The following is a 16,919-nucleotide window of genomic DNA, read 5'->3' as shown; positions in this document are numbered from 1 at the left end:
TGGCTTTTTTTTCTTAAATATTTATTTGTCATATAAATAAATATTGGATATATTCTCATTAAGTTATAGCTAAAAATGTATATTACCAGAAATGGAACAAAATTTTGAACCATAATGCACAATACGATTTTATTCATGTAAATTGTTGACAATGATGACCTACACAGCAATAGTCCATTGCGATTGTCTTGACTGTAAAGTAGCGATGTTCATTATAATGGTAACTTATTATTGCCAGTATTCACTGCTCAAAACAATCTATTGTGGTAACAGTAAACGCGAATAATATGGTAACATACTTTACCGAAATCAGTTTGTAATAACGGTTTACTGAAATATTTAGAGTAGAATACTATGGGTAAATTCATTACAAAATGTCTAACTCAAAAAGTAATAGCACGAATCACGTGAAAGAAATTCACAGGGTGTAATCGCACCTCTAGAACAATAATTCCCCATAAAAACACTTCTATCGTAATAATCGATTACGATATTATTCGGTGGGGACAGCGAAATGCTCTTGTTACGTATGCCTATACCATACCTCATTCTTAACAATTTACATAATTGATCCCACTTGATTGCATTGGCAATAGGAGTCCTATACAAGGTGGGATGATGACTCAAATGTAATTTAGCGATGTTTTAACGTATCACAACCCTGGTGGGTACGTTATTGTAGGTTTTAAACGTACTATTTAGGAAAAATCCTTTTCTTAAAGCTGGAAATCCAGATCATTGTGCTTTTGTCGTTTGGTCATGATCGTAGACTTTATGTTCCAAACTCGTTTTTACGGTAGGTATCAGTTATGTCTTTCATTTATTTTATTACTACATACATAAAGAAAATATGTATGTATAGGTAGTCCTTATTTTTGGCAGACCTGTGCATGAATCTATAGTAGATTTCAGACATCTTTACACTCGTAACGTACATAGGTTTGTGGGAATCTGGTTTACGAATACGCTACAATTTAAAACGAGGTGTGTTTTTATCGCATGTCATTTCACAGTTCGTCCATTTTACACAACCGATTATAACCTATCGAAAAAAAGCGTTATGTATGTTGTCAGCAGAACGTTGTCGTGGTTCTTAATATTCCGATAAGTAGTATTGTGTATCGATTTCTATTCATAATAATGTTGAATTCTTATTATGTCACTCATCACGTATCTAATTGTACAGCTCAACATAAGACACTCAAGCACTTCGGTTTCTTAAGTAGGTAGGTAACATCTAGAGGTGGATATATGTATCATCATAAAATCATTACAACTACTGACTTAGTATAGTTCGGCCATTCAGAGAATGCGTTCCTGACACGTCGCGATTGAACTGACGACGTAATAACATTCATTGATTATTGATATAATAATGTTGTTTTAATGCTCCTCAATTGTTAAAACGGTACGTGTCAGGAACGCATTCTCTGAATGGCCGAACTATAATAATGTTCTCCCAAGGAGATGATATGTCATTAGTTTTGGTGACTTAAAAAATGTCTAGGCACAACATTGGTTATCCTCACACTCGTTTTGTTACGGTATTTATATGTGTTGTATCCATTTTTATCGGCAAGAATCTGGGGCTAAACCTCATGTTTTTACGTTTAACCTTTAAGTTAACTGGGCTCGAAGTTTTCTTTGATTGCAACATAACAAAAAGAACTAATGAATATCAACACAGTCTTAAAATTACCTAATCAATCTAAATAATTTGTTTGTGCCTGTACACGATTAGCATATTCACATTTTCACTCACGCGTTAAATATTATGTTAAAAGTATTATGAACATTCTACATATTTTATCACAGCCCATTATTTAATTTTAACGACTTGTCCTATCAAGCAACCGTGAGCAAGCAAATTAAGATAATACACATTAGAGTTGAATATAGGTTTTTAGACTTTCTGGGAGTTCCTGAAGTACTGGAGTCAGCCTTTGTGAGGTTGGCGGATGGCTGAGCTAACGTTGAGGGCTTGATCACGTCAACTGGAAATACAGAAAAAAAATACATTATATACAGTTCTTATCCATTTCATGCTTCTTTGTCAAGCGGTATTATTTATGATCACTGACCGCGTCTGTTCTTCATTGCACTACTTATAAAAAGTATTCTGAGGTTAATACTGCCTATAAAACGTAAAAAGCGACCTTTATATCGAATCAAACTGTTCATGATCGGTGTTAGGCTGATGACGGTTTTTTGCAGTGATGTGGAATCTATTAAAAATCTTACCTATAACGGTATCATTTCTAACATCAGCGAACTTATCTTCGATACTCCTAAACTCTGGTATCGTGCTGACGCAGGTGATCTCAAGTCTTCCCGTGGCTACTATCTGCAGTTCTGACACGGTGACGTAGAGGTCTCTCTTGCCAGGCTTACGGCTCTTGTGTCGACTGCTCATGTGGATCACGTTCAGCTCTTCGTGTTCTTTTATTTCAGCCATCTGGAAATGTAGATAAATTGATATTTAATTAGGTATGGAAAATCTTTTTTTTTTGGTCTTTGGTCTTGATATGTAGTATGAGTTCGCGGATTCATCCTGGTCCCAGTCAGAAGGCTATACATACCCGAAACTACTTGCTATATATACCCGAAATAAATAATGTTAAAAGTAAAGTTGCCCTTTTTGAACTTTAAACAAAACACAATTCGTTCTTCCTTACTTGAAACTTAAATATTGGCCATGGCCACTCAACAAAATTATCTTGCAAAAATATTTTGTCTTCTCCTCACCGCTGGGATCGCTTGACGTCTGAAGGTAGATTCGTTCGGTGCCTCAAGGGGTAAAACACTAAAATGGAAGTTCTTCCAGCATGTATATTTAAGGTAAATAAGGAAAAATATTCCGTACATACGTACACGTGACGGTGGGTAGATGTGCACGTACGAACATAATGGTTAATTTGCATAAAAGTAATTTCCTTGCGCCCAGCGACTTACCTATCTAAATGTATGTGTTTATATGTAAACAAAATATGGTTCGCGTCATTTTAGAATTTAATTAATCTCTTGCTGACGTACCTTTATCAAAGTAGTTATTAATATTCAACGTTAAAAATCGAATGGATTACAGGAGCAATTACAAAATAGGAGACTACATTTTCGTCTGCCTCATCTCCCATGTAAAAAGTAGAGCAAAACCTTATACAATGTGTAACCATTTTACTGATAATCACCTGAGTTTCCTTCAAACTGCAGCCGGGTGGTCTGGTGGCGACGTGGGAGGCGTGAGTGAGAGTCAACAGAGGGGGAGGGCTGCTGAACCCGGCCTCGTATTCGAAGGTCCTCTGCAAGCCTCGGCGACCATTGCGCTCGCTCATGGGCACGCGGAACTTGTGTGAGTGGGCCACTAACTCGTCCATCTGTAATTAGTAAATGCTCTATTTTGTGTCTATGATAATAGCTCTATAGAGTATTTTCGTGTAGGTACTTGATCGGTCGTAGAAAATAAAGTTCACCGTTATGAAAAAGAGGTCAATAGGTACTCTATTTTTGAGCACGGGTCGCAGCCCTAATATTGTAAGATACCAACTTTTTAAAATAATAATACATGTTAGACGTATTGATAGATTTAATTAATGGTAACACCTACCTTTCTTCCATTGATGAACCATGTTATGTGAGGGGCGGGCAGTGCGGGTGCTGTGGTGCAGTTGGCGCGCAGGGTCTCCCCGAAGCTCAGGTAACGCGTGGGGAAGTCGATCCTGGGATGATGCTTCTGAGGATCTGACAAGGAAACATAGGCTTTTAATTGGATCTACGATGAAAAACTGCATTTAAAAGTTAAAAATTAGTAGATATTGTTTATATTCGGGCTATGTGGATATCCTAAATTAAACCCAAATTAATGTGTTCCTGCTGGCTGCGAAATAAAGATCTAACAAGATATTGAGAGTATTGTATAAATTGATAGCAAAATACTTAATTTAACATTTTAGATTTTCGTCAAACATCAGCTAGGTACATACTTATACTATTTATTGATGTGATATCACTGATATCCTTAAATCATATTGTTGACATAATATCTACCTATTAAATGATATTACAAAATTGAGATAAAACATAAAATCCGTCGTTCCTAGTATTAAATCTCAATATTGTAATATCATGAATACCTACTACCTTTATTGACAACATGATTTCTAAAAGCATTTTTATGAAAGCAAAATGTATGTCAGTCCCCTAGCAGGTGGATTTTGTGTGTGTTTTAAGCCATTTCCATGAAATTTCACACTAGTCCCAATGGACAAAAGACTCATTTCATGCTTCGTAAAATTGCTACTGTAGGTAGGAAATATACTTTAATACCTGGATCAGTAAAACTCGAAATGACTAAAAATACTAAAACTTAATGTCTTGGAAAGTGTGCCGATTTTATGTTGAAAAATGGTGAAATAAAAGGTTGGTTTTATATTTTAACATTGAACATTTTATTATCTCCAGCCCCTGCTCTTTGGTCGCAATTGATATGGATCTCTGACATATTGGCGGCCGCCACAGCGCTTTATCTTCTGTCCCGAACGAGTCAAACGTTGGAAAGTTTTAAACTTACGAATTTAGGTTCACATTTCCATAACCAAACCTAATTTACAAAATGAGTGAATAATGTCAAAATCTAAACGTTCTTATAATAATCTTGAATTGATGAAATTACATCATAATTTAAGTACCAATAACAAAGCAGCTATACGATACATAAGCACAGCCTTCTACGCTTCTCACTCACAACGTGCACAGAACATATAGATTAATTGAACAAACTTCATGATTACAATATTTAATGCAATAAAGAATCCAGTGTCATTCTATGTTTTCCATCCGATGCAGTATGAACGAACACCAAAGCCTCTGATTGTTTCTTTACCAATATTGTTGTTTTTATAACTGTACCCGAATCCAGTCGATGTAACTGCCCACTCTTGCGAAGGCGGAAGGATATCCTAATTCACATCCATCACGAGCTACAAATGAACTCACGCCGATTAGAACTTGCTGTCCTTGAACATTCATTGTCAATGGTCCACCAGAGTCGCCTTGGCAAATACCAACCTGCCCGTATCCGTTCGTGCATATGTTCGAATCAAGCACTAAATCTCCATAGAATGACCGACATGTCTGTAGGGGTATCACTTCCAGCTCGACATTTCTAGCCATGGTATTTGTGGTGGGGTTCGTCACGTCCGAATACCGTCCGTATCCTGCAGCAATGACTGTCTGGTTAGTATAATCCATGTGTAAGAGCGGCCCCGATGGCAGAGCTATCGGCTGGATATCAAAAGCAAGAGGAACTTGAACTGGCAAATATAACATTGCAATATCGTTGGCGAATGTTCTCCAGTCATAGGTTGGGAATACGGCAATAGCAGATGCAGGTACTCTTACGCCTCCATGGAAAAGGAATTGTGAGCCCAGGACGACGGTGATTCGGTGTACTTGGTTAAAACCGTCGAACCAGCAATGAGCCGCAGTCAGGACTCTATTTTGAGAAAGTAGTGACCCTCCACAGGCTGATGGTGAAGAGAATCCAACGATATCAATGAGGAGTCCGGCGAGATAAGGATGAGCGGAGATAGGTGCTATAGCTCCTCCGACGATGCGACCACTTCGTGTAGGATCTTCCAACTGTTTGATCCTCTCAGCATTTTTGATGCCAATTTTCTGATGCCATCCTAGCGGTTCGTCGGCCGTGGTTTCGTGGGTCCACGAGGAACCAACAAAGAATAAACAGATTAAGAGAAGCGCGCGCATTGTTGACGTTTGTTGTGAGCCAGGCTGGCACTGGGTCTTTATACGGTTAAGTTTATCTGTCTTAGTTTTTAACAAAAGCTGATAAACAATAATTAAGCCGATAATTATTTTATTACCCTTGTTTTAAAGAATTAACGGTCTAGAATAATTGATTGTTATTTGGACGTAATTTGGAAGTTATTTGGAAGAGGCATTATCTGTTAATCTCTGGATTAATGTCCGATATGTTTTCGAATGAAATCTCCTAACAGCAATAAATGAGGATTAAACCTTGGTTTTAGCAGTAATTTCATGTACCTACCTAGTATTGAAAATGCGCAGTAGAGTTTTGTTATATAAAGATAGAGTTTGATTATATCATAGGAGAATTAGGAGAGGTGATCCATTGGCACTCATCACCGGCATCCTGGTGGCAGTGAACTTTTAAATGCTTTTTTCCCTTTTCAAGCAAAGTACAAGTACCTATGTACATTGTATCTTCTAATATGTAAAAATTAATTGCTGTTCGTTAGTCTGACTTATCAGACGAGAATGGCTGGAGCGATTTGGCTTTTTTAAATGTTTGTAGAGGTCCAGGGAAGGTTTAAACGATAAGAAGTTAGCGGGATCAGCTAGTAGTTACATAAATTATTAACACATAGTTCATGTCCATTTTGACAGAAACCTAAGAAAAGTTATAGTATTCTTTGTTATTTTTCAGTTTCTAATGTTTGTACAAAAATTATATGAATATCATGTAGGTATATTATGTATAAAAGCAATATCAATCTGTATGAACTTGTCTTATTTGAAAACTAATAATGAACCAATACAGCATTTATATATACACAGTTTTTAAGATTCTCTGAACATTTATTTTTGCATGATCATTTATTTTACATTTCACAATAGAACCCCAAGGAGACGTTACAGAGCTTCAGGAAATACTTAAACAAAACAAGTTTATTAGGTTGGTACTTCTGAAAACGATGCTTCCACTTTTCGTCTTAATAATAAATTAGCCACACGCGTTGATAGACTTTAATCACAAATGTATCAGCGAATTCAACCGATTAGATACATCATTCAACTTTTATTTCTAGAAAGCACTTTATCTATACGTTTTCAGGAACACTAAGTTAGACTCTCGATGTTCCCTTTCACCTGTAATAGCTGTTGATTTACTACCATTTGCTGAGGTATTTCCTTCCCGAACCTTTTCAGTGCTCGATTAATCATTTATTACGCTGCAGGGTTCCAAATTACGAACAATTTTGGGGTCTGCGGCTTCAACGGCTATCGGCCGCTCGATAATTTTACAATAAATCCGGTAAGGAAAGATTCTATAATCTATAGAGTGTAGGTTTTTATTTCAGCGTGCTTCAAAAGAATTAGGTCAATACTGACTTCACAAAGTTTAGGTAACCTTAAATTTTCTACAAGGTAGCCACATAATATATCTGGGTTACCTTACAGACATACGTATAAAGTATAAGGGAACGGAAACGGATTCTCCTCAATAAAAACGAGACCACGATATTTGTTGCTCGACCCCGGACTTGATAAATGATCGGAGAGGAGAAATAACTAACATACATTTCTTTACGAAAGAGAACAATAATTTTAACAATGTTTTACAAAAGGAAACGTACAAAGTGATATTTTATTTGCATTATGCTCAGAGAATACGAAAGTTTAACTGGACCGAGCATCCACTTTAAACAAAATAGATAAAATTTAAAGAAAAAGATAAAATGCAAGCAGACTTAAGTAGGTATATGTTTATGTCTTGCAGACGCCGCATTTATTCAAGTCAGAACTAACCGAATTTGGTCTATTCGGCGAAGCCAAATTCAAAACCTAATCAACGTTCCATTTCTGATCTGAAATAGCTCCATTTCATTCAGCTATTCGTATCTTTCAGGCTGGATTACTTGAACGTCTCGTGTGTTTAAATTTGGCTTAATAGCTAATGTCATAAGGTTTAAAATGGCATGGAATTAATGTTGTCAGATTTTAATGGTGCGTGTTATCTTACTTGATATGCGTCTCACGCGCCGGCCGGCCTTCATCGTGCATTCTAATAGATCGCTAATGATGATGTTTTGGCCAGTAAATGAATACTTTTATAGGCGCCATGCTTTAGGAGCGCAGGTATCTCTAAAGTTTTATTTGTGTTCAGAGTTTCAGGGTGGTTTAGGGAAAAGCAATTGTTTCCCTACTAACTACTTACTGATTAGAATTTCTGCCGAATTGTTGTTACTTTGCAGTTAAAATGTATAGATAGGTAGGTAATTTATTTAGCGATAGTAAAGTAATAGAAGTTTACGTTTAGAACAGGCTTAGAAATCAAGTTTTACTAAATACACATAGAAAGACCCATGCAACAAAATTGTGAAATCATGTCAACGTTGATAGCAATATTTATTTATTGATTACTCATTTTGAAACAGGAAACAAAGCGTTATGCACGATAATTTAAAAATAAAATATTTGTTAAAATAATTGATTAAGAATGGCTCTGCATCTGCCAACTTTAAACAGAAACACAAAACAGAAGAATAGACTAAGATAGATTTCCTGCCGACTAATTCGTTATTAAATAAGTATCCCGAATTCTATTTATGAACTCTCAAACTTTGCAAGTGAAAGAAAATATAGTCGAAATTATTTCCGTCAAGGGTTCAATGATATCGGTTATTTCAGTCTGGGATCGATTGTACGTGGCTAGTAGATTGTCGACCGAAGACGCGACGTTGCAATTTGTGCCTTGATGCGTTGACGTTCATTTGTCTGCCCTATTTGAGGCACGTGCGAGTTGAATTTCCTCGAAATTCATTGTGAACAAATTGACTTCATTAATTTCTGCCTCATCTTAGAAACAACGGAGAGCAGTTCAGTGACGATTGGCAGAGGAGGGCTTTCTAATTAAAATTTCAAATAGGTTCCGATGGCATTTTGTTAACATGTTAAATGTTTCTACAGATCTAATATAATAAAATCACTGGATTTACAAATAAAATGAAGTATTTGTTACAACTTATCGATTAATCACCCTTTACTAAAACGTACGAGGAAATATAAGAGAATCATTAACAAAGATAAACTTACGGAAAACTGTGAGTTGTTTTTCTGTTGAGGCTTTGGTGAAGATAGGTGTGTCGAGTGACACCTCGCACGAGTAGCTGCCACTCGCTGCGAAATCCAAGTTCTGCAGGATTATAGAGTTTTCCGTAGCTAAGGCGATCTGAAATGAAGGAAACAAGTCAATTAGCTTCACACAAAGACAACCACTGAATTGTAAAACAATTGTACAATACATGGCCCGGTCATTTAGCAATAGATTGAAACAGAAATTAACTATAGTTGTACATATTTAAGTATTGCCTGAAGCGAGATTGTAAATGAACAGTCGTCGGCTTTCACATAGAATGCTACAATTAAGGAATTAACGATCGTGAGTAAGTGGATATGTTTATAATCATCATAATATGCTTGGTGTATTGGGAAATGGCAGAGGGGCTGACCGAAATTTAGGTCAGCGGGGACTAAAATATAGTGCGATTCCAGATAGTACGAGTATGTTTGTGTTATTTATTTACACACCAGGATCTATGTAAATATTAGAGTAAAATACTCTACACTCTGTCTGTTGAAATTTCTGGCTATATGGCATTATGGCATTTTTGGGAGTCATCATATCAGCTTATTGTCGTATTCTGCTGAACGTAGTCTGTTAGGTGTACGCCAGATTCTGATAAACTGCAACCATAGGCCATTTCAGGGCACGCTGATTGACCTTAAAGTTGTGGACCAGCTCTACGTTTTGGTTTCGGTTTCCCTGGTCCTAGGCAGTGTGCGATATACTATTTAAAAGTTTCAGACAGCTTTCCGAGTGCCGCCCAGTGTATTTTACTATTCGCCTCCTTCTCGAAGTTATGCATTGTGGATATGTACAGCAAGGCTTCAATCTGTCGATCCTTCCATTTGTGATGGTTGTGTACTTGCGAATGGCAGCGAATCATTATGTTTAGAGGTTAGCACTTCAGGCAATAAGCGGTCGAGTACCTACTTATTTTCATGGTTGTCTCGTAGTTTCCGACTTTCAGTCCCTCCCAAAAGTTTTGTCACCAAAATAAGCGCTAATTATTTAGTTGGAAACTGTACAAAAATTACAAATTTTAAACAAATAAAATAACATAAATTTTAATCAGAATGCACAAAAGCGTAATAATAGAATGGAAACGCTTTGGACGTATTTTAATGTTTTATAAATGTTCTGCTTTTGTTGGTCGGATTAAATATGTAAACTGCAATATTTATTCGATCTCTTAATTATATTAATTAATTTAAACAATACTGTACCTAAATATTACCGACTCGTATAAAGCACAGCGTAGGTAAGTAAGTACGGCGAGTGTAACAATGGCAGATTTGTATCCAAATATCAATGGGGTAAGGAGCCGTAACCTCGACTTAGGCAGTTAGGCCTTCAGACAATTCACTGGTATATTCACAATTCGCTAGATTGACCTGGCAGTGAGGTCGACCTGTTACGCCCTCCTGCGGCGGAATGGAACGAGCAATGTGCATGCAATGAAACCTACCTTAGGCACGCCGAATTAATTTAAGTGCGCTTTTACATTAGGTGCATACTGCCTGCTGTTAGCACACGTTACTTAAAGCCTTTATTATAACTTTATGCGGCGAAACTATTAACGTATGGAAAACTAAAGGAACGCTACGTACGTAATTGTTTAATAAGATCGTGTGTGGGAGCTTGTTATTGAGTTACCCGAAGGCGTAGGCTTTTTCTTATTTTTATCGCGCAAACTGGAGGCGATTAATCATTATGTGTAGGTTGGGTTGGTATTGCCAAAATCACAAACAAACAGTCTCATATGTAATGAAAAAAGGGAATAATAACACACTTCACATCACATCACACACTAATATTATAGAAGTGAAAGTTTGTGAGGAATGTGTATGTTTGTTACTTCTTCACAGGCAAACCAAGGAACTAATTTTGGTGATATGGCCGTAATGTAGAATTTACATCATAATAATATAGTTATTTTAGGAAGTGGGTGGAACCTCTAGCGGGAGCTGGTTAAAAAATATCGCAGAGTAGATAGGAACACATTTATAAATGTAGCATAGGTTTCTGACATAAGTCTTGGCTAAAAGTAGGTATTACTATCAACTACTTTATTAGTCTTACTACATAAAATGTATGATCAAATCTAATAGTAGGTATATCGTTGTCTAATGGCAGCAAAAGTAAATCTAAACCAAAGCGTAAATCATTACGTAACTTTAAAGATCGAAAATTACATTTAAAACTAAAGTTAGGCCAAAATAACTCCATACAAAGCCGCGGGAAAATAATATTTAATAATGAGAAACTGAAACTTTGGAAGTATTCTATACAGTTGTGAAACAAGTTATGTTAAGCCTACACTTTACCATGGAGTTTTTGTAATTTTGTTAGCGCGGCTTGTGGTAAGTTGGGTTTCGGAAGTAAGGGAAATGTGTTATGTATCCTACGTAAGATTTTCACCCTTTCTTATTCTTATCAGATTTTAAAGAGAGTTAAAACTTCCCTAACTTCACATTTTATTTTTATCTACTTTTCAGGAAAATACCTTCTAAAACTGGAAAATAAAGTCGACTGATTTTGCGAAATTACTTCGTAGCTACTGTGTTACATCCCACATAAATCGTGGGATGTCGTTTATTAGGATACGAGAACAATATCCCGGCTGACTGGCTTGAACCGTCCACAGAAAAGCGTTTAATTCATTACGATCTATACAATTAGACGGTGAACTAGCGAAAAGGCAGGAAAACCTTCCTGTATGGTGGCCATGGCTTTCTATGCATTGAGGAAAAAGCTTTTTCGAATCCATGTAACGTATTTACCATTCGTGTGTGTTATTTGTATGTTTTTTTCTGTGCCATGTGAAGGTTGTTGGTAGATTTTTTATAGGTATTTTATTTAATGTTATTGATTTGTCAATGCATAAGTCCCGATTAATTTGCAATAATATGCAGTCATGCATGCCTTCTTAAGATAAGATGTTCTTAAGATTCTTGAATAATAAAAGTATTATTGGACAGGACTTTAAACGGCAGATTGATAAAGACCGAGAGTTATGAATATAGGTATAGGCACTATGCGTACATACTACATATCTATCTATTAAAATATAATGTAGATACTCGATTAGGCCTTAGGTATAATGCTATATCTCCAGTTTATCCAAAAAAATAATGTCAAATTGACTACGTCCTGTATGTATTCAAAAGAAGATGTTCTTGTAACGGCTACCGAAAATGTATTGGTGATGTTCATCGAGTAGGTATCGACACGGGAGTGTGAGGTAACCTCACAGTTCCGGCGATGGTTAGCGACCTGCCATTACTTATGCATCGGCGTTATCTCCACCCAACATCAATTGGTGGGTACGGCCATAAGCGGTTATTGCTGATAGCAACCCATTGTGACACTATACACATTCATACTACAAACATACGTGCCTATAAATAATTTCCCCATTTAAATTTAGTAATTGAAATCTGCTGATACCAAAAATACGGCGGCATTTTCAGACGTAGGTAATCAGATTATTTTCAATATGAAGTTTCTGTTTCTGTTTACGCTGAATAATTTTAAACGAATTTTCAGGTCACGAGTTCTGAGCCTGTGTAATTGATTTAGGTATGTTTTTTTATTGACTTTTTCAATGTCATGAAATATCCACGTATTTGGTATTTTTATTTTTTACTAGCTGACCCGGCGAACTTCGTACCGCCTAATATTGGAGGCTTTGGTAAGTCACAAACACACGACTTTATACTTTTTTATTTTTTTCCTTATTTGCTCACCGTTTAGACCTACCCTGGACTACGACAAACATTTTAAAACTAAAATCAGCTCAATCGGCCCAGCCGTTCTCGAGTTTTAATCAGACTAACGAACAACAATTCATTTTTATTTATATAGATGATTCTCAAAAGTACGCAATTGCATGAAGTTATATTAATTCACTAAACATAGCAATGATATACTAAGGACATAGTTGTATTCAGAGGACCTAAAATCAAAAGTACAATACAAAGAACTGCATCATATTGCGTCAGTGAAATAACAGTCAAACTCAGACGATAAATACTTTATGATCCATCAAATAACAATGTTGCACTTGTATTACAGCTCAACATTCCAAACTTGAATGTGCGAAGTTATAAACAACAAAATAGGCGAGCTGCCGAACACTTGGTAGCAGAACAGTTGATCAAACTAAACTCAAATCGTGTGGTAACCCTACAGTAACGTTGACCCGGAAAATTAACTCCGCCCGCGCCATTACCCAGCCAGCACCTACGTCTGTAAATTTTTAAGGTACGTTCACATATTCAGGATCGTTGCAGAAAGTGAAAAATATAATCTGGGTAATCTTGAGAAATCGCTTATGATATTTTGTAACTATGGTCTTAGAGATCTGAAAGTATGAAACTAATTGCGCTAATGGTATTAGGTGAGCGTTACTGACTAGTAGGTAAATAATGTCCTAAACAGATAAACGAACTCAAATAAATAGATAACAAAACAGCAACGGAGTGAATTACCGACTGTCTAGTATTTGAACTAATCTAATCTTTTTAACATATATTTTATATGGATTTATTAAATTGCAAATATTCTTAGACGACTAACTAACAGCCAGTTTCTTCATCAAAAGTTAAAGCCAAAGTAAAAGTCAAAGTAATGTCTAAAGTAAAAGTAACGGTCAAATTCAATCTTTCTATTAGTTTTGCTGTCACTTTAGCCTTGAAAAAACGTATTTGACCGTTACTTTTACTTTAGACATTACTTTAACTTTAACTTTTGATGAAGAAACTGGCCGTATATGGGTAAATATCGGATGAGTTGAAATTACATTGAATTCAGTGGATAATTTACTTATTAAGAGGTCTTGACTTCACTTATTAAGAATTTCAACATTAAAATATTAATTTAACAACCTTGTTTAATCCAAATAGAGGTTTGTAACGAAATATCTACATTTTGTAATTAAATCTTACACGTCAATGAATGTAGCGCTGCTCATAATTGGCGGTTATATCTCACACAAAATCTACGTTGGCAATTATTAAAATGTTTTCCGCTTTAACATTGCGAAATATTGCAATCAAATATTGTCACCGATTTAATTCCAGTTCATCGATCCAGCTGGTACCCGCTCATGTGAGGTCGGGTAACTTTCATGCGAGTTTAATAGCCATTTTTTTGGGTAACTTTGATTTACAGGTTAGTGAATATCGAATTCAATAATGATGTGATGACGAAGCACTGGTGACATGAGACTGAAGAGTAAAAAGTTTTTACTACTTTGACTTGCAGGTTTATGGACAAATGATGAAGATTAAATTAGTTAGAAAAATTGACTTTTCAACTATGTATCTGCTTGCTTTATCGGGTTTGATTAAAGTAATTTATTTAAGTTTGGGTGTAGCAGCCTAGCAAGATGAATAAAGTTTTCAAGCCACTAGTTGTTTTTGTCGACAAAGAAAGTCTGATTCTCTTCCAGTCTACGAGTAAAGCGGGCTTTAATCAAGAGAAGCGGAACCGAAATAAATGATCGCTTGGAGTCTTGCGAAGCAACGAGCGCCCAAGTCACAATCTTTCTGTATTTTTAACCGACTTTGTAACAAGCGTAGGGTAACAACTTTCTGTGTGAAAGCACGGAATAGTCATAATCTTTGTAAAACTACAATACAAAGTCGGAGTAGCCTTCTTTCCACGTAGAATTGTAGTGCAAATAAGTTTTCATAGTAACCGCACTAACAGTTTAGAACAAAAATAACCATTGTTTCGAATATAGTACTTATGTGGAGTTCAACACGTATCTAGCTCAAAGTACCCATTTGTTAGCCAGAAACTTGCATAAACTAATTAATTAAGTTGCTAAGTGAGTAAAATAATAGTGCAACGGGCAAGCCAAGAACTTTTTTGAACCGAATTTCACGTGAATACAGTTTCAACGTGGTAATTATGAAGGTACACAGCCCAGCGCAGCTTGTAGCCTTTTCATGACTTACCATTGCAATTAATGTTTTTCCGTTAAATAATGACTCTTATATTTTAGTAAATGATGAAATCATGGCCACTCTTTACAAATATGAAAATTTTCGGAGTTATTAACTTTGGTCCTTTAAAATTTTGATTAAATTAAAATTATTTACGTCTTTGCATTAAACTGTGCAATATTTGCAAGGAAGTACGATGTCCAGATGTAATCCTCTGTCGAAACTGACGGCCCCAGTCGATTAATTAGGTGTACGGCTAGTTTACTGTTACCTTTGTTTGAACTAGCTCTGCGTCGTTCATGCAAAATGTACGCTTCGGTGCGAGAGTGTTCATTATTGTGACTGAGTGGAAGCTTTGCAGATCAGGCGCGAGTTACGTCAGGTAATGTCATAAATATGCATTACAGAGTACACTGCATAGCTTCAGAGACAACGCTCTCCTCGTCATCTGAACTGCGACATTGAGCCATGATGAGAGACTGCCGAAGAATGTATGCGACCATGCAGTGTTGTATTTCTAATTTAGAATTCTAGAAGAAAAACACAAGTACGCAGCTCGTTTTCCAAAACAAATCGAGCAATCAATTACTGGCACATGTAGGTAGGTACAACTTGTACGTAGTTTGTAGTGTGCGAAGCTCGTACACAAAAGCAATATACTTCGTAGTTTTAAATTACACGTCTTAAGAAAGTGAAATAACAATTTTATCCGAGTTATTCAACCGCTGCGAGCGCTGTTACAGCTAACACGATGCTAGTAAAATGTGTATTATTCACTTACGTTGAGCACGGCTCCGGGGGTAGTAAAGTTTCTATAAGGCGGTTTCCTGTCTCTAATGTACTGGAAGATTTTGGTGCCGTGCCGGAGGAAGACCACTTTGTCAAGCAGATGGGCCGGCACGTCGTGCACGCACCGCAGTCGCACCGCGCCGCCGCGCGCCGCCCACCGCTCCATTTGTAACTCCACGCGTACCTCTGCGTGCCCACGAACTGGAAAAAATACAGCTTCCATCACTGCCTGTACAAGTGTATAGTGCTTTAGGTTTAGGCTCGGTAAGACAAATGTTACGTGAATTTTTTAAGCTCTGAGAGCCTACTTCAATGCTTCGAAATATTGTACTAAAGATAGTTACGTTGAGGTCGTACTATTCAAGGTGGTTTCAGTAGATTCAGACATTTTTTTGTTAAATAAGGTAATCATTAAAACTATTTAAATAAATCTTATAAATTAGAACTACATTTCAGCCCAGCGCCGATTGGTATGAAAATTGTTGTACAAAAACAAAGAAAAAAACAAAATTACCTACCCCGTGCGAAGCAGGGCAGGGAGCTAGATTAAGCCTCGTTTAATTGGTGATTTGATATCGCATGTTTCCGAAGTTTGCGAACCACGTGAGTTTGTGTAGTAAACAAAACATGCAACTGTTGGAATATAGGCGAGCGGCGTGAAGGTAATCCGACGCGCCTTGCACGCACCGTCGCAGGAAACAATGTCCTTTTTATGACCTTTGTCACGTTTTCCAGAAATTGCGTCGGCTCCCTTCTGTTCCCACGATTCAAGAAAACCCATGCCATTTCCACTTTTTTATATCCATTGTATTTTGAACTCTTTCCACTCGTATGTAAAGTTCTTGCTACCTAGTTGTTTGGTATTAGGAAAATGTGTCTTTGTTAGTAACATTCTCGGGTGCGCCTCGGTAAACTCAAGGTTCATGACAACACGTTTTATACTCGCTGTTATTGTGCGGTGGTAATGTGGAAGTGCCATATGTACGGAGAAGTATAATTATATGACTACACTTTTACTACCATCCAGCACATGCCTACCTAATCTTACACACATAAATAAAAATCCATAAGGAACTACACACTACTATAGTAGTTTTGAATATCTAAATATACCAGCAGCTATTATAAAAAAGTAAATATAAATAAAACTTTTGTTAATCCTTCGCTATCAAATATTAACTTTAAGTAGGTAGGTATGCCAATATTGTTAAAAAAATAAATGTTGATGCATAAAACTGATAGTTTCCTAGGAAGTGTTCAACAATTTCCTTAATCCGAACGCTGCAAGAAATGAC

The 16,919-nt window shown here is 36.5% G+C and overlaps 2 protein-coding genes across 2 annotated transcripts; both read right to left on the bottom strand.

Annotated features, from left to right (window-relative positions):
* Positions 1-1,775: 1,775 nt before the first annotated feature.
* Positions 1,776-16,405, bottom strand: LOC124629676. Its single transcript, XM_047163188.1, has 8 exons — positions 16,301-16,405; positions 15,617-15,853; positions 9,659-9,668; positions 8,854-8,979; positions 3,605-3,738; positions 3,189-3,374; positions 2,242-2,455; positions 1,776-1,994 (listed from the first exon to the last, which is right to left on the bottom strand). Exons 1-8 carry the CDS (start codon positions 16,403-16,405, stop codon positions 1,846-1,848), a joined length of 1,161 nt encoding a protein of 386 aa, XP_047019144.1. The 3' UTR covers positions 1,776-1,845.
* On the bottom strand, positions 4,422-5,801 carry LOC124629675 (brachyurin-like). The gene has a single exon (XM_047163187.1). It carries the CDS (start codon positions 5,761-5,763, stop codon positions 4,894-4,896), a length of 870 nt encoding a protein of 289 aa, XP_047019143.1. The 5' UTR covers positions 5,764-5,801; the 3' UTR covers positions 4,422-4,893.
* Positions 16,406-16,919: the final 514 nt, after the last annotated feature.

This window comes from Helicoverpa zea, chromosome 4 (assembly GCF_022581195.2).
Source record: "Helicoverpa zea isolate HzStark_Cry1AcR chromosome 4, ilHelZeax1.1, whole genome shotgun sequence".
Lineage (NCBI taxonomy): Eukaryota > Metazoa > Arthropoda > Insecta > Lepidoptera > Noctuidae > Helicoverpa > Helicoverpa zea.
Note: the sequence above shows the minus strand (reverse complement) of the source record. Positions and strands in the feature narration are given on the sequence as shown.

Bases quoted from the DNA above. Each gene is read 5' to 3' on its own strand.
- LOC124629675 (XM_047163187.1), bottom strand. From the start codon at position 5,763: ATGCGCGCGCTTCTCTTAATCTGTTTATTCTTTGTTGGTTCCTCGTGG.
- LOC124629676 (XM_047163188.1), bottom strand. From the start codon at position 16,405: ATGGGTTTTCTTGAATCGTGGGAACAGAAGGGAGCCGACGCAATTTCT. The intron at 3,739-8,853 runs GTAAGTTTATCT...TTTCCTTGTCAG, and splicing joins AAAACAACTCACAGTTTTCC to ATCCTCAGAAGCATCATCCC. The intron at 1,995-2,241 runs GTAAGATTTTTA...CTGTATTTCCAG, and splicing joins TAGAAATGATACCGTTATAG to TTGACGTGATCAAGCCCTCA.